Genomic DNA, 26,250 nt, shown 5'->3' with positions numbered 1-26,250 from the left:
AGAAATATTTTGCCGAACACACGGCGCTGCACCAGAAACTGCAAAGCTCTTTTGAAGCTATGGAGAAAGAACTTGCCTAAGCAAAAACCTCCCTTGCCACTGAGAAAATGGAATGGGCAGCTGAAAAGATTGATCTGGAAGCTGAACTGGAGAAGGCCCATGCTAAACTAGCTACCAACACTGAGCATATGCAATATTGTGTTGATACTATGAAGAGCTTCAGATCCTATCTTCCTCCTGGTGTTATCAAGGAGTATAATCTTGATTTTGATGACTAGAGTGAGATGCCCTCCGACGTTGCGGCCCATGACGTGGATACCGATGTTGTAGACTCGACTCCGCCTACTGCTGACTTTTCCAAGATCGACACGGCTACTCCCGTCTTCAACCTCGACTCTCTCATCAGTACACCGAGCTGCCTAGATGATCCTGAAGTGCAAGATGGCCTTAACACCCTTCTTGAGACCAGATGTCTTGATGTAAAGCCTACCAAGACCTCCACCCAGCTCTAGTTTCTTTATCTTGATGTTTTGTAATTGAAAAATTGATACAATGATCTGGCTATCTCTTGAAAATGATCTTGATGTTGAATATTGAATATTGATGTTGGTTAAAATGATCTTGTAACTGCTTAACACTCCTTTTGAATTATGGAAAATAGATCTTTTTGCTTTTTATAACCTCATTTTGTATGCAATACATCTGATATTTATCATACTTAAACAGGAAACAATCTCATTTTCGATACCACTCCTAATCAACATAATATTGATACTTCATATGGGTACTTAATATATATATTGAATTTAAAAATGAGTTTCGATACCACTCCAACTAAAAAACAGTATCGATACTTAACATATACTTGAATCTAAAAAACGAATTTCAATATCACTCCACCTAAAAACAATATCGATACTTAACATATATTTGAATATAAAAAACGAGTTTCGATACCACTCCAACTAAAAAACAGTACAGATACTTAACATATATTTGAATATAAAAAACGAGTTTCGATACCACTCCAACTAAAAAGCAGTATCGATACGTAATATATATTTGAATATAAAAAATGAGTTTCGATACCACTCCAACTAAAAGCAGTAACGATACTTAATATATATTTGAATATAAAAAATGAGTTTCGATACCACTCCAACTAAAAGCAGTATCAATACTTAATATATATTTGAATATAAAAAACGAGTTTCGATACTACTCCAACTAAAAGCAGTATCGATACTTAATATATATTTGAATATTAAAAACGAGTTTTGATACCACTCCAACTAAAACTAGTATCGATACTTAATATATATTTGAATATAAAAACTGAGTTTCGATACCATTCCATCTAAAAATAGTATCGATACTTAACATATATTTGAACCTAAAAAATGAGTTTCGATACCATTCCATCTAAAAACAGTATCGATACTTAATATATATTTGAATATAAAAAATGAATTTCGATACCACTCCAACTAAAAGCAGTATCAATACTTAATATATATTTGAATATATTTCAACATCAACATTGTATTAAAATATCACTTATAAATACATACCTTACTAATTTACCTCACATTGCTGCTAGGAATTGAATATTTGATTCTAGTCAGAAATTGGATATTATTGACCTGAACTCACATTTTGCCAAGAACAGGATTTTATTGACCTGGTATCGAGATGAGGATCTACAGATCACCAGGATATTTTGACCCGAACTTGACATTTCTGCCAAGAACTGGATTTTATTGACCTGAACTCACATTTCTGCCAAGAACAGAATTTTATTGACCTGATATCGAGATGAGGATCTACAGATCACTAGAATTTTTCTTGACCTGGTACCGAGATGAAAATCTACAAATCACCAGGCTTTTGCTTGACTTATTATCAATCATATAATTCTAGAGATACACATATTTTGTTATACATGTATAAATATTGATTTCGAGAATGACAATATCTTTATTGAATATATAACCTTGATAACAAAAATTACACCATGATATTTGAAACATTCTTTATTGATAAAATGCTTTTAAATTGCTTACATTTTGAGGCTTTGGTAATATTACACCTTCAGCCGTTTTTAAGTAATAAGCTCTATTGATTCCGACCTTGTGGATGATATAAGACCCATCCCAGCTTGCTGCTAGTTTGCCAGCCCCTTTTTCTTTAGTAGCTTGAGTGACCACTTTCAATACCAAGTCACCTTCCTGAAAATGCTTTTCTCTTACTTTTTTGTTGAAAGCTTTTCTAAGCTGCCTATGATAGGTGTCGAGCTTTACCCTTGCTTGATCCCTTGTCTCCTCGAGATTTAGAACTTCTGAAGCCATCTTTCATTATTTTGACCATTCTCTATCATCTTTGTTCTGGATGTCGATACCACCATTTCAGATGGAGTTACTGCTTCCATACCATAGGCAAAGTAAAAGGTGATTCACCTGTAGCTGTTCGAGGTGTCGTTCTATAAGCCCATAAAATGTTGTTTAGCTCATCCACCCAAAGAGCTTTCTTGTCTTCTAATTTTTTCTTGATATTATCCATAATGGTCTTATTTGTTGCCTCTGCTTGCCCGTTACCCTGAGCATAGTATGGCGCAGATGTGAAGTGCTTAACCTTGTAAGATTCCAAGAAAGCTTTCACCTTTCCTCCTTCGAACTGCGGGCCATTATCTGATATAATGGCATAAGGCAATCCATATCGACATATGACTCGTTTAAAAAGGAAATTTATGACATCCTTTTCTTTGATATGCTGTAGAGCTATGACTTCTACCTATTTTGTAAAATAATCTGTGACTGCCAATATGAACCTTCTTTTGCCTCTCCCTAGTGTAAGCGGACCGACAATATCCATACCCCATAGAGCAAAAGGCCATGGGTTTGAGACACAATGTAACTCTTCAGCAGGGACATGTATGGCTTTCCCATGAACTTGGCACTGTACACACTTTTTCGCATATCGAAGATAGTCCCTTCGCATTTGATGCTAAAAATATCCTTGTCTCGTGATTTTATTGGCCAACGATCTACTAGCTGAGTGGTTTCCACATTTTCCTTCGTGAAGCTCGACAATGATTAGCTGCGCTTCCTCATACGATATGCATTTCAAATGTAGACCTCCAGGATTCTTTTGATACAATTCATTATCAACCAATACATATCATTGGGCTCCCGACTTAATTCTTCTACATTGATAACATCTTTAGGCTCTTGCAGCATTGCGAATTCTTCTTTTTCCATGCCCCAACTAGCATCCTCAGATGGAAAATCAGCCAATTAAGAAGTCGGCCAGTACCTGACTCTTTTCTGATACGCGGTTTCGATACTCGACTCCAAATTCATTTATTAGTATAGACCATTTAGATATCCTTCCTGACTTAGCAGTTTTCGCCAGAGTTTGCTTTAATGGGAGATTTGTCATCACGATCATCGAATATGCTTGAAAATATGGCTTTAATCTTTAAGACGAGAATAAAAGTGCCAAGGCATACTTTTCTATCATTGAATATCGAGTCTCAGCCTCGAGTATTGTCTTACTTTGAAAATACACTGGTCTTTCCAATCCATTTTCTACTTTCACGAGGACAACACTTATCGCAAAATCTGATACAGCCAAATAAAGAAGCAAACCTTCTCCCTCATCTAGCTTTGTAAGAGTTGGCATTTCTTGCAGATATTTCTTTAATTCAGAAAATGCTTCTTCACATTCCTCCTTCCAACATAATTTGACATTCTTTTTAAGCAACTTAAAAAGTGGCTTACAGCGATCAAAAGTTATGGAGATGAATCTATTGAGCGCCGCTATTCTCCCCATCAACCTTTGTATTTGCTTTCGAGTTGTAGGTGATGGCATTTGTTAAAGCACTCGTATTTGATCAGGATTAGCATCAATACCTCGCTTCGTAACTATGTATCCCAAAAACTTGCCAAAACTAACCCCGAAAGTACATTTTTCAGGATTAAGCTTCATATTAAACTCTCTCAATATTCTGAATACCGTGTCGAGGTCCTTTACGTGATCTCCAGCTTTCATAGATTTGATGACCATATCATCGATATAGACCTTAACAATATGCTTGATGAGTTTCTTGAACATCTTCTCCACTAGTCTTTGGTAAGTCTCTCCCGCATTCTTCAATTCGAATGTCATTCTGATGAAGCAGTATATTCCTCCATTAACCACAAATGCCATTTTTAACTAGTCTAATACAGCCATTAGAATTTGAAAGTATCCTGAATAACCATCGCAAAAACTTACAACTCGAAACCAACAGTTTGGTCGACCAATTCATCAATTCTAGGCATGGGATAATGATCCTTTGGACACTTTTTATTTACATCGGTAAAGTCAACACAAATTTGAACTCTACCATCTTTCTTGGGTACAACCACTATGTTTGCTACCCATTCAGAATGCTCAACTTCTCTGATGATGCCATTATCTAACATCTTTTGTATTTCCGCTTGCATAGTTTCTTCATACATTGGCCTCACTTTTCTATGCTTTTGATGCACTGGAGTTACGTTTTCTTCCATATTCAGTTTATGCGAACATATATCTAGATCGATACCGGTGAGATCCGACATCGACCATGCAAAAACATCTTGATTCTTTTTCAAAAATATCACCAACTCCTTTCTTATACTTACAGACATTTATGTACCAATGAACGTATGACGCTCACTTTCCCCTTTACCGATATTAATCTTCTCCACCGCCTCTATGGTTTTTCTTTCCCATGGTGGTTCTTCATGTTTGTTCATCTTTTGAGTGAACTTTACCTGCTCCTGTATCTGCATGTTGGTATCGGCAAGTAAAGCTTGTTGTAACTGCTAAGTAGATTTTTCCAAGACGCCCCCAGTGTCTTGGCTTTTCCCCTTCATCATTCCCTTTACTATGACGAAATTAAACTTTTCTGATTCGAACTGATCACCCCTAATCTCGTGCAATCCATATACATTTGGGAATCTGAGAACTTGATAAAATGTACTAGGCACAGCACGCATTTTGTGTATCCATTTCCTTTCCAATATGGCATTGTGATCAGATTGGTGCTTGATGACCACGAATTTCGTCATCACCGTTTGAGGCCCAGCTCGAACTGGCAATTTTATCTCTCCAGCAGGTTTGGTAGAAGTTCCATTAAAACCATATAAATTGAACTTTGGCGGTTTTAAATGTGACTCATCGAGACCAATTCCTTTGAACGCTTTCCAAAATAAAATATTAACTGAACTACCACAGTCCACTAATATCTTTTGTACACCATAGCCCGAAATACGCAAAGTGATTAGCAACGCATTATCATGTTGTAACATTACCTTAGACAAGTCCTCCGGTACGAACATGATTGCCCCAGGAATGCTAGCCGATATTAGTTGTTAACTCACTGGTACTGGCTCGATATTGACTTCGAGCACTTCTTTGACCGTTGAGATCTTCCTTATCTTATCTCGAAAAATCTTTTTCTGAGGAATTTCCCCCTTGTAAATCATGTTTATTATGCCCATTGGCTTCTCCCTTATGGTCGTTGTCTCTGCTGGTCTAACATCAGCACGAAACTCTCTCAGCTTCCCATCTTTCATGAGCCTGTCTATCTCTTTTAATAATTGGAGACACCTATTAGTCTCATGGTTCTCGATCTTGTGAAATTGACAATAAGGCTTTCCTTTCATTTTCCTAAGAGTATATTTCGGCCACACCACAAAATCTTCCTTTGCTATCATCCGCAAAATATCTTCCGGAGTGGAATTGAAAGCTATGAAATTGCTAGGATCGAGCTCCTCTTTCAATGTTCTGTCATACTTTCTTCGTTGTTGTGGCTGATTTTCTCGATTTGTATAATGCTCCTGAGGTCTTTTGTTATCTAACCTTTAGGAGTCTCGATTTTCATAGCGATCATTATTATCCTTATCTTTTTTCCCCGCATCGATGATTTGTAATATTGTTTGCACAGTGGCGGCTCTCAACACCTCCTCTACTATGATATTTCTATCCACCTTATCATACAACTCTTGCAATGTTTTAACCTTTTTCCTCAACAGATACTTATGTATATAAGATCCTAGTATTACCCCAGCTTGAAAAGCTATGACAGCTATCATTTTTGATTCATCCAATCTTTCCACTGCCTGCGTTTTAGCCTTAAACCTTGTTAAGAAATCTTTTAATGACTCCTTCTTCGCTTGCTTCAATTGGAATAAGGCTGATACCTGCTTTGGCTTCACCCTTTAGTGACCATAATTAGTGAGGAACCTTTCTTCAATCTCTCTGAAGCATGAAATGGATCCCTTTGGAATTAATGATTTCCCTTTCAAGCTTGACGAAAATGATCGACATAGTACAGTATCCCAATATTCGGTGCCCTGATATATCGAGAACTGGTGTCGATAACTAAAAAGATGGTCCATGGGGTCAGTAGCTCCTTCATATTGGCTCAATTTTGGGTTTTCTTCGGAGGTAACGAGGCCCTCTCTATCTCATTTTTTAATGGATTTCTACCAACATCATCTGCCAGCTTTCTTATCGACGCCGAGACCTTTTCCAATAACTGATCTCCTAATTGCTTCTGCATCATTTCTTGCATCATCTCCTTTATGACTAGTGTTTTACCTTCTTCTTCTTGCACCACTTTCAGTGTCGTTCTCGCTACAGATTGTACTTGTTCAAGATGACTCCTTCTCCTCTCCTCGAGATGACTCTTTCATACTATTGGAGTTCCAGAACTCGACTCCTCATCATCCTTCTCATACATAACATCTTCAGCATGCTTCTCCTTCTCCTCCCTTATTGCTTTATTCTCAGCCATTAACATCTGATTTTGCTTTTCTAACTCATTCATCCTTCTCAACAAGTCTTTCAGAGATACTTCTTTTTTTTGTATTTTCTCTACTTCTTCTATCATTCTACTTGTTGATCTTCGAGTTTTTCGCTCCTCATTCTTAGACACAACATGAGAAGTGCTTCCCTCATTCACCATCATTGCTTTACTTGTTGTAGTACGCTTTGGAGGCATCTTGATTACTTTCTTTAACCCTTCACTGACTTTACCACACAGTTACTCTTTATCACCAATATTTCAATCAACGGATTCGATCAAAGAAAAAAGAAACGAAAGACAAAACAATCTATCTTTGTCTTTGAACCCAGACGGCGCCAATGTAGTGATCAAGAGAAACTAACTAAGATTAATAAGAATGAAGAACTAAAAATGGAAAGTAGAAATTGAATCAAACTAGAAATGGGTTTTGTTATTGAAGAACAGTATCGGTTACAATATTCTCTCTCTCTCTCTCTCTCTCTCTCTCTCTCTCTCTCTTTTCTAGTTTTACAGATTTTCTATAATGATTTCGAATGAATCCTTTTCCACTCTTTCCAGTCTTTATATAGTGCTTTGAGAATAGCCTTCACCAATCATCAACTGCCGTGTGTCCATTATCTTCTTCTTCCTCCTTTTCCCGCCTTAAATCTGCCATACACAAACTACATTTGCAAAATATCGACTATTACATCGATATTTCTCATTAGTCACGATATATGGCTTGGAATATCGGGTTGACGATATTTGCCCACGACACTCAACATTTTATTTAGTGCAAATTAGGTGAGATAAAATAACGGGTGTGCAGAACTACCATTGATTGAGATTCACTTATTAAATGTTCAGTTATACTTGGTTTCGCATCATTTTAGGTTTGTGGAGTCATCAATTCGTACAACTATCAACCGAATCAGTCATCCTTTCCCATTTTTTTTTTCCTTTGCCCGTTCTCTTGGTGAGTCTTGCACTCTTGCATAGTTGTTGAACTCTTCATTGTTCTTCAACTTAACTGCAAATACCAGGGCTACGATTGAAGCACTTAGTAAGCAGTTCGTTTTCCTTGCTGAAAGAAGATGGACGGGGTGCTTTCTTCTTTTTCCAATCAGGTACTGCAGGTTTAAAAGGTCTGCCAGTCTGCCACAAGCAGTATTAAAGTCCCATTGAGGAGGTCCTCAATACAACAGAATGGCACACAACACTACCTGGAGTAACATGGTGCTTTGGTTATTACTAAAACCCAAAGCAGGACTTACTGTGCAAATGCATACCGACTGCAGATCACTTCTTGCTGGACACTTGGCTCTGTGAGACTCGTCAAGCTGGTTGTCCGAAAGCAACATCATTTGATCTTAGACGTGGTGTGGCGTGATAATACACCATTACGTTAATACTCTGGCTGGCATGTCGTAAAAAGGAGGATGTGATCACCAACGCACCAAGGACACCAAGAAAGAAAAGAAGTAAGAACTGAAGGTTCTCTTGTAATGATATTGAACACGGACAAGGAATCAAATTCAATTATCATATCCAATGGTTAGATTAGGAACCAAGAGCTTCAGACTCAACCACCAACACACATGCTGTAGCATGTAGCTAAAGGGATTGAACTGCCAAAGATAAAACCTCCATTATCATCATGCGAAACACAGTAGTACACACCAGCACAGCCAGGATTGCCACGTAAAACAGAAAGCCCAACTGAGTGCTTATAAGCCTGGTCCCTCTGCTGATGGCTTAGCATCTCCTCTGCCAAGTTTGTAGGTAGCATAAATTTTCTTCTAGTTTGTGATGTAAGACACATTTAGCTAGCATAAATTTAATTTTTTTTTTTCTAGTTTCTTTTATCCATATCTTCCATAAAAATGCAAGATAGAGCGATAGAATATACTCATCATCAGTTTGTCTTTCCATTTTAGGTTAGCAATGATTATTCCAATTAGTCAGCCACACTGAAGAATTTGCAGTAGTGTTTCTCAAATTAGAGAAACCAGATCTGTCCCAGACCAAATAGCCTTTGCAAAAAGACATTGCAAGGAGAAGTGCAAGGCATATAAATCTAACGTACCAACCACCTTTCCGACACATTGCCAAAGAAAAAAACGAATCTTCTGGGGAGGATCGTATAGAACACTGCTTTCAACCAGTTCTGCTCAATATACTTAAGCATGGTCAGTCAACCAGATTTAACACTATAGAAACCATGTTCATAAGCAGCAAACATTTACTTCATTTTGCCGTCCATCTACAGTTTTTTACGCTTTAGTTTCATGTGTGATCATCGCGTTTTCTCGATCCCCTATGTGCAGCCAAGGTCCAATCTGGTTCTTGGTAGAGCATACTTGGATTTACTCCTCAAAGGACTTGGCCTGATCCGCACCTGTCATTGAAATCTATCCTATAACAGAACTTATTCGAGATTAGCAGAGCTTGTCAGTAAAACAAAGGACAACAAATGTAATCAAATAGTTTAGACCTTCTGCAATTGGTGCAAAGCAAAATAGGACGACGTATATTTCTCCACTGACAAGGAATTCTGCATTTTCTCTTGCAGAAATTGCATTTGATCTAGTTAATCCCTTGGAGGCCAGAATTAGTGAAGATGATTGGGTTTCAGGCTATATGCGCATGAGGATTCAAATCAAGGAAACTATGCTTTCTAGACATACCATCTGACAGGTCTGTCACCCAGACAACTATCAGTCAGAGCTAGCAAAACACAGGTACTAATTTGACGAATGTATGCCATTAAACAGCAAACCGGTGCTAAGTGACCCTACGATGGAGAATAAATGGCGACTCAACAAAGAGAACAAGTTAAAACAATGAATAAGGTAAAGCAAGACAACTGCTTTCCATTTAAAATTTATCCAATGCAAGCAAATTGTACATTTAAATAGGTAAACAAACAACCAGCAATAACTACTAACATCCAATCATGGATCTGTGCAGTTAATAAGCATACATTGTAGACCCTAATAGTGAGCATTAAATACGATAAGGAAGCAGACCAGAAGGTGAAAGATCTTATTCATGCCTTGATTGTCACACAGCACAAACACAGACCAGATTGTTTAATGGCAGAGGTCTGCCACTCAGATCCTGGTGCTGCATCTGGATCGTATAGCAGAGTCTGGTAACCTGGTTCTTCCTCCAAGGAAAAGAGTAAGAGCTTCTTATCCAATATGCCGAAACAAAACCCTACTCTTGAACTGCCCGCCACTGGAACTGGAACCATCTTCCACGAGTTGTCATCTGGATTGTAAATGGCAAGTTTCCTCTGGTTCTTCCATTCCATGCAAAACAGTTTATTGCCCATCACAGCATGTGCAGTGACCATCACACACCCATTTTTCATCTCACACCAGGAGTGGCACTCAGGATTGTAAATATCAACAAACCTCGAGTTTCCAATAGTGAAGCTAGATCTGCCTCCCATGACATAAAGCTTGCCCTCAATTCCACAAGCAAAGCAACCCCATCTAGGGCGGCGGAGACTCTCTATTAGGGTCCATTCGTTATTCTCAGGGTCATATACCTCGGCACTTGAGAGACTCTCGCCATTGGACCCATATCCCCCTACTGCATACACCATACCATTCACTTCTGCGCATGCGAAGTCATAGCGAGCCACATTCATGGTTGCCAATGTGCTCCAGCTGCAATTAGAGGAGTTACAGGTTTTTAAAAACTAATAGCTCCTAACTGACACTAGCTTACATGTCCTTCAAAGTGGAAAGGAGGTTCGCCTTAATCATGTGAACTACACATGTGTATCTAGTTATCAAGTAACTGAAAATGTTATTTCTGTTTGTTTGTATCTAGTTATCAAGTAACGTGGAGGCTGAGGCTCTAAAAATTCTAAAGGAAGTAAAAGGTTAAGTTTATAATGCTAGCAAGAATAATTTGGAAACATGTGCTTCTAGGAAGAGCATGAAACTAGATGGCAAGAAGCAACAGAACCTTGTCTTAAATGTCACCAGCTGAACTAATCTTGTTTATACATTTGTGCTCGACTAAAATCAATTTCATAAAGTCAACCATATAAGAAGGAAATGCCATTGTATGGACACTAAGGAAAGAAAGGAACATGAAGATTTTTGAACACAAAAGGAAAGGAAGATGCATGAGTTGGTAGGGCAAATCAATGAACTCCTATTTGATTACGGACGTGCTACTCCATTTTTTGTGGGAGTAAAATTTGTTGATTTCATGTGAAATTGGGATGGGCTAGCGAGACGAGAGAGCTTTTGGGGAGGTTAAGGGTGGTCGAGTAGCTCCTTGCTACTTAGACCCTTGCACATTGTAACAATATTATCTTTCTATGAATACAAAGTAAATTTAACAGATTTAAAAAATAAAAAATAAAAATTATGGACACTTTCGGTTTCTTGGAACAACAGTCTGTTGAGCTCCTCAAGAGACTTCAGAAAGTTATGGTCAGTAATATTATGTCAGCTGGTTCTAACGAGTTTGTTTTTAGAAGGATAGGATTTGCCATTCAGAAAGGACTTGTGGCGCAGCTTGTTGCATGCTTGTCCTAATTATTTGTAAAATTCGTTATCATTATCAATAAAATTACCACTAAAAAAAAAAGTATCTTTAGCGCAATTGAAAATTTTGAGAAAAACAAAAGACATTTTTTCAATACAATTAAGTGTTTAACCAACTTATAGCAGAGTTATAAATATTTGGTGAATTCACAACTAATTTACTAACCTAGTCAAACACTCATCAATCAGCTAATCACTTAAAAAAACTCTTGTTATGTATAGTTGAGGATGAAACTCGATGAACTGGAATAAACTATTGATCATTTAATCTTTTCAAAGACGTGCAAAAATTATTTAGCAAGTGAATCTGTGCTGCCAATACCACATTGGATGACACCTGAATAAAGAAGCTGACCTGTTGAGACAGGAATCGTATTGATAAACATCGGTGGAGACACATGCAGTTCCTTCATCCATGAAATAACCAGCCACAATAAGAAGCTTTGCATCGAGGACAACCACTCCGAATCCGGCTCTTTCAGGGCCAGGCATTGTAGGAAGCAGCTGGCGATCATGTCCCAAACAACCCAAGATCTCCCAGTGCCTCCCCTTACCATGGGCATCCGCAGTTAATACATAAAGCCATTCCTCAAGCTTACCTATCTGTTTCCTCACTGACACAAACTCCTTGCTTTGGATAAATGACCTCCATGGCTTGCACACAGCACCCATGGCAGGTAAATTAGAACGAGGAACAAGTGCAAGGCAGTGCTTAGCTACATCATCAGACAAGCCAGGTAAAATGGGGTTGTAAAACTCATCAGAAGCTTGAGGAGTTAATTGGCGGTTCGTTTTGGGGGGAGTGGGTAAAACTTTCTGAACTTTAGTGGAGAAATACATCTCTGATTCTATCAACTGATTCTTTCCAGTTACAAAACCAGGCATGTCCTAATAAAATATTTCCCTCGGATTACAAATAACAAGAGAAGAGAAAAAGATTCTTGAAGAAAATGAGATGTGGTTAGATGAATTCGTGGTAACCATCTCCTATAGGAATTTTACAGGACCAAGGCATGAAAGATATCCCAGAATGATTACTTGTATACGACAAGAAATTTCTTGGTTTTGAGAGTTGTGGTTCAAATGCCATTATTCCAAGGCTTCTTCTGCTTATCAAGTAGTTCCCCGCAGCTGATCTATCAAGGTTTAAATCAATATTGTTGACGTAAGACCCGGTAATCATCGCCCTATTTTTACCTACATACATAGAGTAAAATACCGTAATCAAAATAAATAAAATTTTCGATATAGCAAAAACAAACATACGAGTGCAAAACATACTGAACTTGCACGATTCAGCCGCCTCTAACTTCCATTTTATGCAAGTCTTACATCATCTGAAACATAAACAAACTTTAACAGACAATCTAGCCCACCGGATCTGATTGCAAGTTAAAATTTAAGTTGGGTGGATAAATGGATAGTGGATAGAAAGATATGATGTGATATTTTGGATAGAGGAAAATGTGTATTTATAAAACCAAGACAAGGGCTTATTTGCGGAGAGGATAAAGGTGTCAGATCCTCAATGAGTCGGACAATAAGATCTAAGATTTATTCTATTTTTAGACAATAAAAGGCAGCGGCTCCCGAATATAAAGGGCTGTTAGAGATAAAATTCGTTTTAAATAAATTATGACTTGCGACTATTTGTTCATTTGTTTCTGGTCCAAGGTCTTATCTGTACTGCTGTTTCTAACTGATCTTCAATCGTTCCAAGTCCACCTACGTAGCCTAATAACAACTCTTTCCACTAGCTAAAAAGTTTATTAGTTTGTATCGGGGACAAAGAATGAAGGGCAATTCGCATCATTATGGATTACCCAACACCCGTTCAACAAAAATGTTATTTCTTTTGTGATTTTTATAGGGTATTCAACACATTATAGACTAGGTGTGATGGACATCCCACCAAGCAGGTGATGTGTGTCCACACTATCTCTAGTGGACTCCAAAAATATAAGCATTCGCTCACTAGTCAAAATTGGTTCAACATCAACGACTCGTCACTCGAATTCATCTCGTGACGTCATCACCTGCCACTCTCATCATTGCTATCATTTGCTCCAGGTCTTTACCCACTGCATCAAGTCATTACCATCATCACGCCCTTAAACCACACTCTCATCATCATTACATTCTTAACCACATTCAATCTATATCAGCTAAAACAACGTAATACTTGGAGCTACCGCACACGCAATCTGTGAGGGCGTGTCGCTTATTCTAGCAGCACACTAGTCCATACCACCACACGTGTTCTGCCAGCAACTTACTCACAACACCTATAAAAGTCACCCCCAGAACTACGTTGGCTTGATTCCAGCACACTTAATTCCACTATATTTAATTTCAGTCTCATTCCAAGGTGCTGGATATGTATGCATTTTTTTACTCATGAAGAGCAGTCATTCCCATCAACCAAAACCATCACCTTTCTTCATTTAAATTAGAGTTAAGTCATAAACACTTGGTGTAATGTCCCATTAATCCTTCGTGATAAAAATAAACATTTACATTTGGCGCCGTTTGTAATGGATTTCTTGAAAATCCGATAACTCACACATCTCTCTTCTCCGGTGATCAATATCCTTCACTATAACTTTCATAATGGGTGTTGATCTACCTCTCCCACTTACCACCAGTCACTTCAAGAGCAGTACGATGTATTCAGAGCCACACACCCTGATCCACCAGTCAACGATTCTGAAGCAGAAAACCATGGTGACCCTGCTCACAACCCAACACATACTTAAACTGCTACTGTAGCAGCACAACGTACACCCTCCTACCAACACAGAACCACACGGCAGTAAAGACATGTTTCAAGTTGTTCTCCAAATGCGGCAGAAATTCAATGATTCTCCTCTCACAAAAAATATCTAAGAAATAGTTGCACCACTACATTTCTAGCAACCAGATTTCTCGATGTATGATGGCTCCACTTGTACTTTCGAACACATCAAAAGCTTCCTGCAATGCTTGACAATGTACACTCACCTTGACGGGCTGTTATGCCGTCTCTTCCCATCTACCTTCAAAGGACCCGCTCTCAAATGGTTTTTTGACCTACCTGTTGCCTCCATCGCCAATTTCTACTCTTTCAAAACCATCTTTTCTCAAGAATTTTTCCACAATCAAGCCAAACAACCAACTATGCCCACCATCTTCAAGACTCACCAGCGGCACTCGGAAACACTCAAATCATACCTTCAACGCTTTAAAAAAGTTGTTTTGCCACTCGACCACACTGTCCCTAAATTCGTCATCATCATCGTTTTCCAAAACGGGCTCAGAGCATACCCTTTTCTAGCCTCAGTTGATCACTGTTGAAAGGCAACCCCACCACGTTGGGCGACAAATACAAAAAAGTGGATAAATACATCAAAGAAGAAAGTGGCCTCGCGGCACTTGTTGAAAGAAATGAGCTCGTAGCAATAACATCCACTCATGACACACACCTTAACCGCCCCAAAGAGCTCGATCATGGACCTTTCATCAACCACACCAAAATGCTGCCGTCACACACTTGGTCCCGGCCTCGAGTGTACACACCTTTAAATCGATCATTGTCCCAGATCTACAATCGAATCAAGAATGCCAGATGGTTCAAACCCGAGATCCGACAAATAAAAACTCCCTGATTGTGCTTACTGTCAGTTCCATAACATTCACTCTCATCCCACCGACCGATCCCACAGTCTAAAAAATTACATCCAAGACTTGATTGACCATGGCAAGTTAGGTGATTTTGTCGACTATTCGCAAGATCCACTCTGCCGTCTCTTACTAGCAGACTGCAACCACTCTCGGTCACCACCCAATTGTAGAAATCCTACTCCCGTCCATAGTCGTACTCATTCACCAAGATGACAACCCTTACCACCCCCAGCTCCACAACACAATCACAATCGACTTCCCTAACTCCCGCAGTCAACCAGGAAGACGATAGAGTCATCAACACCACCATCCAAGCTGACAAAGCCACATCAAACTACTCCCACAGCGACAAACATCAATAGATTGGTGATAAGAACCATTGCTTCAACCTTACTCATACCCGAGCTTCAGTCATCCTACCCGTCAAAGGCCTTAGCCCTAGCCCAGCCATATTGTACTTCACCGATGATTATCTCAACAAAATTTACACCCCACATAATGATGCACTCGTAGTCCAGCTAAAGGTCAAAGGCACCCAACTCTAGAGAATCTTAGTTCCTGCAACATCCTTGACTACAACACCTTCAAGCAATTCGGGTTACCGGAATCTGTCTTAATCCCAACAGTCACCCCAATTTACGGTTTCAATGGACTACACACCGATCCCAAAGGTGATGTTTTACTACCAGTCTCCATCACAGATAACACAGGTTTCAAAGTCACAATGAGGATCCGCTTCAACGTCCTAGACATTTCTTTTTCCTACAATGCCATTTTAGGGTGTCGTTGGATCCACAACAAGAAAGTAGTTCCATCAACCCTGCACCATGTCATTCGTTTCCCTAGTCCACACGACATTATGGAACTTCGCGGCGACCAAATCTAAGCACAATAGTGCAGCTGAATCAACACCGTCACTCCCGAAAAAACTCTTTATCAGACAGTGTTCACTCATCCTCCACCACCCGCCACTCCAGCTGAATTGACTCCCGAACAAGGTCAGACTTCAACACCCCAAGCCCCTAAGTTAAGCACTAATGTCCTAGGCGTCCAGGTCAATATAGGTACATAACCAAACCCTCAGCATGTATTCATTGGCTATGACCTAGGACAAACCATCCATGACCAGCTTATAAAATTCTTACGTGATAATAAAGATGTTTTTGCTTTTTCGTATACCAATATGCCTAGTATAGAATTGAAACAAACCTTTAGCATGTATTCATCGTCTCAATGACAACCCCAAATATCAACCCCGCACTTTATCACTTAAATACAAACACAAGGTCCATGACGAGATTAAACAACTGAAAAAGGTTGGATTCATCAAACTTGCCATCATGCCCAGATGAGTAGCCAATATTGTCGTTGTACCCAAAAAGAATGGACAAGTCCGCGTTTGTGTTGATTTAACAGACATCAATAAAGTATGCCCGAAAGATAGCTTCCCACTCCCCACGTATCGATGGCCTTGTCGATCAAACTTGTGGCCACACCTTACTCTCATTCATGGATGCATATAGTGGGTATAATCAGATCCCACTCCACCCAGATGATCAAGAAAAGACCGTTTTCGTAACTGAAGAAGGTTTATTCTGCTACACCGTCCTCCCATTCGGTATCAAAAATGCTGGAGCCACATTCCAATGGTTAGTTAACACCATTTTCAATGACATGATCAGTAAAACCATAGAAGTTTATGTTGACGATATGCTCGTCAAAAACATGGAAGCAGCTGATGCCATTAATTATGCACCTACAAGCTACTTTCGATCGACTCTGCCAATACAAAATGAAGCTCAATCCACCAACTAAAATCGTGGATTTAAAAGTTGAATTAAATGCTGAATTTTTGTAGATATGATCTCCCCACCATGGAGAACATGCTCACAAAAATTCAACTCATTCAAAGAAGTATAAACTTAGAACATGGTCACAAAACTTTTGAACCATTAGATGAAAAGTTTTAAAATGAACACTAATTTTTACATGGTTAGACATATTCAAATATTATAATTTTTTGTGAGAATGATCTTCATGGTGGAGAGATCATCACCACAAAAAACCAGTCATTAATTATTTTGTATGTCGAAAATGTGGTTATAATGAGCGCATATGAATGTGGCTCTATCCCTCCCCGTATATATACGGGCTGACTACGTCAACATACAGAAATGACATACGGAATTGACATACACAATTCTACCTACCTACACAATGAACTCCTTTGAACATGTCTAGCCCTACCAAAAATTGAGTTCAAATTAGAAATTTATTTGACAATCCAGAATTTTAATATTCTTTTGACAAGACTAGATACATCCAATTGAGCTGATTTTTTGTGGAGATACTATCCATGGTATAGAGATAATATCTACCAAAAATCAACCCTTAGAGCAATGTGCAAGTTTGCTTTTGGATTGCGTATGTCAATTCCGTATGTCATTTCTAAAAGGACCTTAAATAAGTACCAAATCTAAAATAACTCACAACTTCACCTACAAAATGATTTAAAACCTTAATTTTTGTGGATATGATCTACTAACCACAAATAATATCTCTACAAAAATTTAACTTGTTTGACAATTTTTAACATTGGCAAAAGATGATTGCAAAAACTAGACATTTCTGGATCGTTAGATATTTTTTCAAAAGTGGACAACAATTTTTATTTAAGTTAGAGGATATCAAATGAGTTGAATTTTTGTAGAGATGTTCTTTATGGTAACTAGATCATATCCACAAAAAATGAGGTTTTAAATCATTTTTTAGGTGAAGTTGTGGGTTATTTTAGATTTGATACTTATTTAAGGTCCTTTTAGGAGCCGGGCTGTATTATATATATACAGCCATTCTCTAAAAAGTAGTTATTTTTTCTTTTTCTTTTTTGAAATAACTAGGGTTTATGGTTCCCCAACTTTTATTTATTGCAAAATATCAAGTGCATCCTTCCTTCTTTATCCCCTTTGATTATGATAGTTTGTTTTCCATTGGGGATAAAATACATTGTTTTATTTGTTACTATAGTCATCACTAAGACTACAACTAGTGGTGCTAACTTTAGACAAATAGTCTGCCACCTGGTTTCCTTCCCTGAACACATGTCTAACATTGAGCTTTGCAAACTTGAGCCTCTCCAAGTTTATATGTGCTACCAAGTTCCTGCAGTACCATGGTGAATCCTTTTGTTTGTTCAAAATATGTGCAACTCTGAGTGAGTCTGCTTGGACTCCCACTTCTAATACATTCATCTCAGTTACACCTTAGATACCTTTCAAAACTCATAGCAGTTCTTGGTGTATGACTGATAGCTTTTTTAAGCTTCCACTAAAAGCCATTTGGACATCTCCATTTCGATCTCTCAGTGCTCCTCCATACCCTGCTCTCCCATGTTGGACTGAGCCATCTGTATTCAATGTCGGCATGTCTAAGTCAGTTCTCTCCCATTTTACCCATTTCTCCTTCTTCTGTTTAAAGTTAGTCCCGATACCCAACTTCATCAAAACAATTCTAACTGCCACATCATTTGTGACTATTGTTTCTAATGTCTTCCCCATGTACTCTTTCATATAGTTCAGAGCTTTAATTTCAAACTTACCACGTCTGGAGTCCTGAATCTCTTTTTCTTTAGGCACTAATTTCTCTCATTCCATATTGCTTGTACAATTGCACAAATTAGCGCTTTTATTACTTCAGAAGCTATCAAATTTGGTCTGCATACCCTTATCAAATAATATCACTCATCATGTGAATTTCAAACTCCTTCTAGTAATCCCATGGCTTTCTTGAAACTTTGCCACACTAATTTCGAGAAAGAGCAACTGAAGAATAAGTGTGCAGAGCTTTCTTCCTGGTTGTCACAGAGACAGCACCTCGAGGCCCCGATTACTTTCTTTACCATCAATCTATTCTGAGTGGGAGGACATCCTGAAAACAGCTGCCAAACAGTAAATGAGTGCTTGGGTACTGAGAGTTTTCCCCAAACAATCTTATTCCAGCCATTTTGCCTTGCTTCGTACATTTTTTAAAACTACATAAGCTGATGAAATAGAGAATTTTCCAGAACTGGAGGGGGTCCAAATAACTGTATCCTCTGACATGTACGAATTTATCTCTGTTTCCAGGATCATATTCTTTACATCACAATTCTACAGGTTTGTTATACACCTTCCCCATCCTCCATTGACAATCACCTCTACCACTAAGGCTTCATTTGGTACAGTATTTGAGAGAAAATATTTGGCTTGAGCATTTAAACTTAGTAGACCTGAACACCAAGGATCGTGCTAGAAGCTAGTACTCTTTCCATCTGATATATTATACCTCACATATTTCCATGCAACTTCTCTGTGCTTTAGAATTCATCTCCATACCCATGAACAATCCATTAGTATCTTTATGGTTCAGAAGTGTTTGCTCTTGATGTGTTGTTCCCATGACCATTTAACCCATAAACAATCATTTTTTTGGCCAATTTTACCACTAACACACAGTAGGCAGCTTTGTTCCAGACCCTCGGATCCACCAATCCCAGACTTCCATGTTCTTTGTCTAATCTGAGTGTATAATGGCTTGCATGGTGCATTTTCTTCTCCATCTTTGGCCATGCCCAGATAAATCTGTTGCATATCTTCGCTACCCTGCCGAGTATTGTTCTTGGAAGCACAAATGTCTTAGACCAATAAGTTTGAAAGGATGAAAGAACAAAATTCACCAGCTGCACTCTTCCTGCTCCATTTAAATCTATGTTCATCCAATTTCAAATTCTTCCTGTGATCTTTTCTATGAGAGGTAGACATTCTCTTATTCCAAGTCTTGTTGCAGTGAGAGGCAACCCTAGGTAAGTCACTGGAGGAGTAACCAGAGAAATGTTCATTGCCGAGGCTAATTCTAGTCCTTCCTCCTCAGTCATACTTCCAGTTAGAAGTGTTGTCTTTGCATTACTCAGATACAGACCTATACCCTTTGAGAAGGACTCCAAGATGTCTTTGATAGCTGTCACAGCCCGAATTTCTAAACAATTAAAAAAAATGAATATTTGAAATATAAATATATCAAATATCACTCGGTTCAATTGTCTAAAAACCCAGGCTATGACGGGGTGGATACAACACATGTCAAAACTTAAAACCCACATCATAAAGAATCTTAACAACAAAAATAATCTCCAAAATTCTCTTTATTATTTTATAAAAGTCTATCTTCCATCCAAAAATCATCAATATAATATTCTAAGAATAATAGGTCCTCAACATCGTATTCTCATTCCATGATGAATATGAAACTACGTTATTACATACTTCCAAAAAGAACAGACCTAATAAAAGAACTAACGGACTGCTCCAGATCAAATCCAAATCAAACACCGCGGTTCCACTGCCTTCCACCTATGTTTCCAAGAACACACCCACGTTGCCAAAACAAAGCAAACATGGGTCAGCAAAAATGGAATTTGCCGGTATGAGTAAACTAACCACATAAAACCATTATCATACTTTAATTATCCAAACGAACACTTTATATTATCCCATAACTTAATCATTCACAGCTTGGAAGACAGGTAGTTCCGTCATTTTAACCGGCATAATTTCTTCCCAAGCAAGACTTCCATTATATAACTCATTATAATAACTCGTTTTAATATCTAAACTATTGAATTAAAACTTACCGATATCCATCATTTGTATAAGGGTAGGACCGGCGTCCTACACAAAATGTTATTAAGTCCTACCCCCCCGCAAAGAAAGTTAGAACTTCTATATAACATATGTAGATATTATATTAGGTATTCAAAAGAAAACCCAAACACTCGCGATAATCAAATTAATACCACTAACCCAAGGCTAATACCTTAGTTCCTCTCTAGGGGTGTCCAAAACAATCCGGTCATTCATGGCACATTCATGAATACCCGGGTCATTCATGACACATTCAATGAATACCCTTATATAACGCTAACGGGCCATTTATGGCACATTCAATAAATGCCCACCTAACATATGACCTCAATAGTCATAAAACTCAATTCCAAAACTTGAGGCGTGGAGAGTTCTAAAAGAGTGCGGTAAATTGTTTACGTATTATTGAAATTTATTACATATATTATTTTAGAGAACGAAGGAGTATCTTGATTCATGTATTTTTGGTTACGCGTTATTAATTAGATTGATGTCTAAGTGTCATATCGTCGTATATAAAACTGAAATATCACATAGTATGTAATACACGTACACACGTATATATAAAGAGTCTTAGCCTAAAGCCAAGCATGCTAATAGCCCTATACCTATCCTAATAACCCAAATCATAATCCGAGTTAAAAGGTCAAATTGGGTCAACTGGTCAAAGTCAACCATGGTCAAAAGTCAACTCTGGTCAAAGTCAACTCTGGTCAAAGTTAAAGTCAACCTGCCAAGAGTCAACAGCAGCCAACTAGTCCCAAACTCTTATAACCCAAAAGCCCAAAGTCTAAAACTAAAAATCCAAAAATTGAAATTTAAAACACTCAAGCCCAAAACTGAGTTCGGCCCAAGCCCAACTATAAACAAAAACGCACTGTTCATCTTCTTCCCCCTCACCAGCGCTACCACCACCAAAACAGCCACCGCCGGCCATCCATCTCCACAATGAACCCAACGGTTTGGTTCATGGAGAAAAACCCCATATACCTGTACCAACAATTTGTGATTCTCTTATATAGTGAAAATCTCGATTTGACGCCATTACTGCTCCTCCACCGATCAGCCACCACCGGATCAGCCACTCGCCAGCCTTCCCTACCTAACCGAAACTACTCCCCTTCAAAACCCCTATAACATTAACCAAAGCAAGAACCTAAATTCTTGAACTCGAAAACTTTCAACCAAATCAGATTTGGAATTCTCGCCACCATTAACGCTCCTCCGGAGCTTCAACAACACACCCAATCTCAACCCAACCGCACCCAATTCAACATCAACAACACCCAATACAATATCAACAATCAAAATCAAACTAACAGCCCACACAACAACATTACAACAACAACACTATAACAATTCATGATAATTTGGTTCTTTTGGCGAAAACGCCAAAGCGCATAGCCAACACATTAAACCGACCAAAATGGTTTACAGCAACCATGATCGATTTATTACCCTCGCTGTATTACTGGATACAGACAAGTTTTCAGAGACAGCCGGTCCAGTTGTATACGCAGAAGAGCAGATGAGCATGTGAACAGTACTGTGCGATCTACAGTAAACGAGAAATCAACAAAACGTAAAAATCTACTCACAGTTTTTAAAACCGAACAGCTTCCCGAAAGCGATACCCCGAAAGATCGACGTCGACTGTCGCACGAAAAGACGATCTTCCTCGTTCAAAACCTTTTTCAGTAAAACTCTCTCTTTTTTTCTAAAACTCCCGCTGTGTTTTTCCCTCAAAAACTCTACGTGAGAAACTCACCGAAAAACAAGGACAACACTTATCTATTTACCTACGGGCTTTTATCCGTAACTGCTGGATATCCTATATCTATTTTATCTATTTTCATTATTATTATCTTTATTATTATTATCTTTATTATTTTTATTATTCTTAGGAAAAATGAAAGAATAAAAACACGGGGTGTTATAATAGCTATGATAGACTCCATGTTTCCTTTACAAAAAAAAAAGCATGTTATCCGCAAAACAAAGGTGTGAGATTTCCAGTTTCTTGCACTTTGAATGTGCTGAGATCCTTTTGGACTGTATGCCTTGTAGAAGAAGTGCACTCATCAAAACTTCCATAACAAGGAAAAAAAGATACGGTGATACAGGGTCTCCCTGTCTGAGCCCTCGTTTCCCTTGGAAGTAGCCTTCAGGTGTCCCATTAACCATGACCGAGAAATATAGGGATGTATAGCACATAAGTAACCATTCTATAAACATAGATGGGAACTTGAATTTATGCAGAATTGCGTCTAGAGCTTGCCATGAGATAGAATCATAAGCTTTCTGAATGCCTAGCTTTATTGCACGTCTTTTCTGCCTTTTCTTCCTTGAATACCCCTAAGGAGTTCATGTGCATGTGCCAGTAACAGATTGTCTTGAATAGACCTCCTAGGTACAAAAGCAGATTGAGAACATGATATCAAAGATGTAATACAATTCTTCATTCTATTTGTTAGTACTTTGGATACACATTTATAAATAATATTATAACATGCAATAGGTCTAAAAGAAGCAACATGTGAGGCATTTTTCATTTTAGGAATTAGGCAAAGAAAAGTGGAGTTTATACCACCCATGAGTTGCTTATGCCTATAAATATGCTGGATGGCTTTTGTGAAGTCCTCCCCAATAATCTCCCAGCTTGACTTGAAGAAAAATAAGTTAAAGCCATCAGGTCTTGGTGCCTTGTTATCCTCCATAGCAAATAATGCTTCTTTGATTTCCACTTCATTGATCAGAGCTATCAAAGATTGACTTGTGACCAAGTCTAGTTCATTCACATGTAAATTATTCCGAAAGTCTGCATCACATTCTGCACTCAATTCCACTCCTAGTAAGTCTCTGTAGTAGCTCAGAAAAGCTTCTACCATTTGGTCCTTCCCTTCTATCTGTATTCCTTGTGCATCAGTTACACTCCAGATGTAATTTCTAGTTTTCTTCTCCTTTAGGACATTGAAAAAGAACTTACTACATCTATCTCCAAAGCAAAGCCAATCTATATCTGTCTTATGGTACAGTTCAACTTCCTCTAGTTTTAAATATTTATAGAGTTTTTCCCTCACAACAAATTCATATAAACTGAGGGAGTGATCGATCTAGAGGGTTAAGGTGGAGTTATTCTTGAATCACCTTTAGTTCTTCTCTTGTATCAACCACCAATATCTGAACATCATTACTGAATGCCTTGCCTATCTTTTCAACACACTTTTCAGATTCTTGAGTTTTCTTGTTAACATAAAGGAAGGGCTCCCGTGATCTTCTATATCCCAACACTCTCTCAAGGAAGGCACAAAATCCTAGTGCAGAGTCTAGCTGTTACAGAATCTAAATGGAGGATGCTTTCTGAAATTACTCATGAAGGTCATGATCAGGGGGAGTGGTCTGATAGTCCTTGAACTCCACCTTTGATGCTATCTATCAGACATCTATCTATCTTTGACCACTTCTTGATACTAGCCCCTCCACTATTCCATGTATAGAAACACTCAGTAGCTATGTGATCAAACATACCAGCTACATTCAAACACGTTGCAAAAGGTATTGTTTCCCTAGGATGTACATCTTTGTCCCCAACTCTTTCATGTGAAAACAATACATTGTTAAAGTCCCCCATGACACACCATGTTCCTTGTATACCTGCACTCAAGGTTTTCAGCGTATCCCACAAAATTAACCTTTCTTGACTTTTATTGCTGGCATAAACAACAGTGAAGGAGAAGGCAAATTCATACTGCAAACTTGTAGCTTTGCAATGTATAAATTGCCCTCCTTCAACTTCTTTCTGAACATCTAAAAAATTCAAATCCCATGTAATCCAAATTCTCCCATCCTCATCACTAGCATAATTGTGCATGATTGCCCAAATTAGGCAAACTATTCCTGCTATCTCCTGATACTTCTCCATCCTAACCTTTGTTTCCAGGAAGCACATACAACTTAACTTGTTATCCATAATATATTTATTCAAGGTTTTAGCTTTATTAGGGTCATTTAATCTCCTTACATTCCAGCTACATAATTTATCCATTGACATAAGAATATTTTAATGTCCTCTCCTCTTTCCCCGCCCTTTGGGTCTTCCCCTACCTCTTTTTGCTAGTGTTGTTGTTTGTTGTTCTGTGTTTGTCTTCTTCTGTGCCCTAGTTTGAACTGAGGTGTTCTCCAAAGTCACTCTAAGAGGAGGAGTGGTAGACATATCTCCAAATAGTTTTGGCTCTGCATCAGACAAATCATTATCCTCCAGATCAGCCAACTCCTCAAACACAATTCTTTCGGCTGTAAACTGCCCAGCTACAGGATGCTTAGGCCTTACTTGCTGTATTAGATCTTGTATCACTACCAAAGCTTGTTCTGTAACTAGAATCAACTCAGAGAAGGTACATTCAACCCTGCCAGGGCAGACCAAATGGATGTTACTCTGTGATTCCCTCTCCTGTTGTTGCTCCTCATCATGTCTTCGTGTCTCTTCATCTCTCTGACACTCTTCATTTATATGGATATATATACTAATTTCAAGCCCACTACAATTTTCTTTTGAACTTCCTTCCCTCACACTCACATTTTGAACTAGTGTCTGCCCTTGATTCCTAGTACTCCCAATATATAAGCATCCCTCTTCTTGCCCTTGAACTGTTTGAACCCCTGCTTCTTGTTGCTCGTGTTATGGGTACCGACTGATTCAATTCCTTCCTCTACTTACGTTAACTTAAAATAAGTACGTAGATAAAATTTCACCTATAAAATGAATTCAAGCCTAATTTTTTGTGGTTATGAAGCACTCACCATAAAGATCATCTTCCCAAAATTTCAACTCATTTGGAAACATCTAACATAGATAAAAATTATTGTCATTTTTAAAAAGAAATCTGACGGTCTAAAAATGTTGAGTTTTTGCAATCATTTTTTGCCAATGATGGAGGTTTCCAAATTAGTTGAAATTTTGTAGAGATGATCTTTATGGTGAGTGCTTCATAACCACAAAAAAATTAGGCTTGAATTCATTTTATAGGTGAAATTTTACCTACATACTTATTTTAAGTTAGCTGAAATTAGTTGAAATTTTGTACTTATTTACGTACTTATTTTAAGTTAACTTAAGTAGCTACTTAAGCTAATTTACAGTCATTCTCTAAAAAGTAGCTACTTAAGTTAATTTAAAATAAGTACGCTAGTAAAACTTTACCTATAAAATGAATTAAAACCTAATTTTTTTGTGGTTATGAAACACTCACCATAAAGATCATCTTCCCAAAATTTCAACTCATTTGGAAATCTTTAATATAGATAAAAATTATTGTCATTTTTAAAAAGAAATTTGACGGTCCATAAAGGTCGAGTTTTTGCAATCATTTTTTGCCAATGATTTTGCAAATTAGCAAAGTTTGCCAATGTTTATGGTGGTTTCATAACCAAAAAAAAATAGGCTTGAATTCATTTTATAGGTGAAATTTTACCTCCGTATTATTTTAAGTTGAAATTAGTTGAAATTTTGTATTTACTTCATTAT

General features: G+C 38.1%; 2 protein-coding genes across 3 annotated transcripts; both read right to left on the bottom strand.

Annotated features, from left to right (window-relative positions):
* Window positions 1-4,850: 4,850 nt before the first annotated feature.
* On the bottom strand, window positions 4,851-5,336 carry LOC147493362 (uncharacterized). The gene has a single exon (XM_086567839.1). It carries the CDS (start codon window positions 5,334-5,336, stop codon window positions 4,851-4,853), a length of 486 nt encoding a protein of 161 aa, XP_086423965.1.
* Window positions 5,337-9,665: 4,329 nt separating this feature from the next.
* LOC147493361 (Galactose oxidase/kelch repeat superfamily protein) lies at window positions 9,666-13,096 on the bottom strand. 2 transcript variants are annotated; one of them, XM_086565796.1, is made up of 3 exons: window positions 12,670-13,096; window positions 11,744-12,585; window positions 9,666-10,494 (listed from the first exon to the last, which is right to left on the bottom strand). In XM_086565796.1, the coding sequence occupies exons 2-3, from the start codon at window positions 12,271-12,273 to the stop codon at window positions 9,867-9,869; spliced, it is 1,158 nt and encodes a 385-aa protein (XP_086421922.1). In that variant the 5' UTR covers window positions 12,274-12,585; window positions 12,670-13,096; the 3' UTR covers window positions 9,666-9,866. The 2 variants fall into 2 exon arrangements, with proteins under 2 accessions (XP_086421922.1, XP_086421923.1); XM_086565797.1 differs by having other exon boundaries at window positions 12,675-13,096.
* Between the last annotated feature and the right edge of the window lie 13,154 nt (window positions 13,097-26,250).

The sequence above is a fragment of the Coptis chinensis genome, chromosome 6 (assembly GCF_015680905.1).
Source record: "Coptis chinensis isolate HL-2020 chromosome 6, ASM1568090v1, whole genome shotgun sequence".
Lineage (NCBI taxonomy): Eukaryota > Viridiplantae > Streptophyta > Magnoliopsida > Ranunculales > Ranunculaceae > Coptis > Coptis chinensis.
This window is presented reverse-complemented; position numbering and strand designations above follow the sequence as displayed.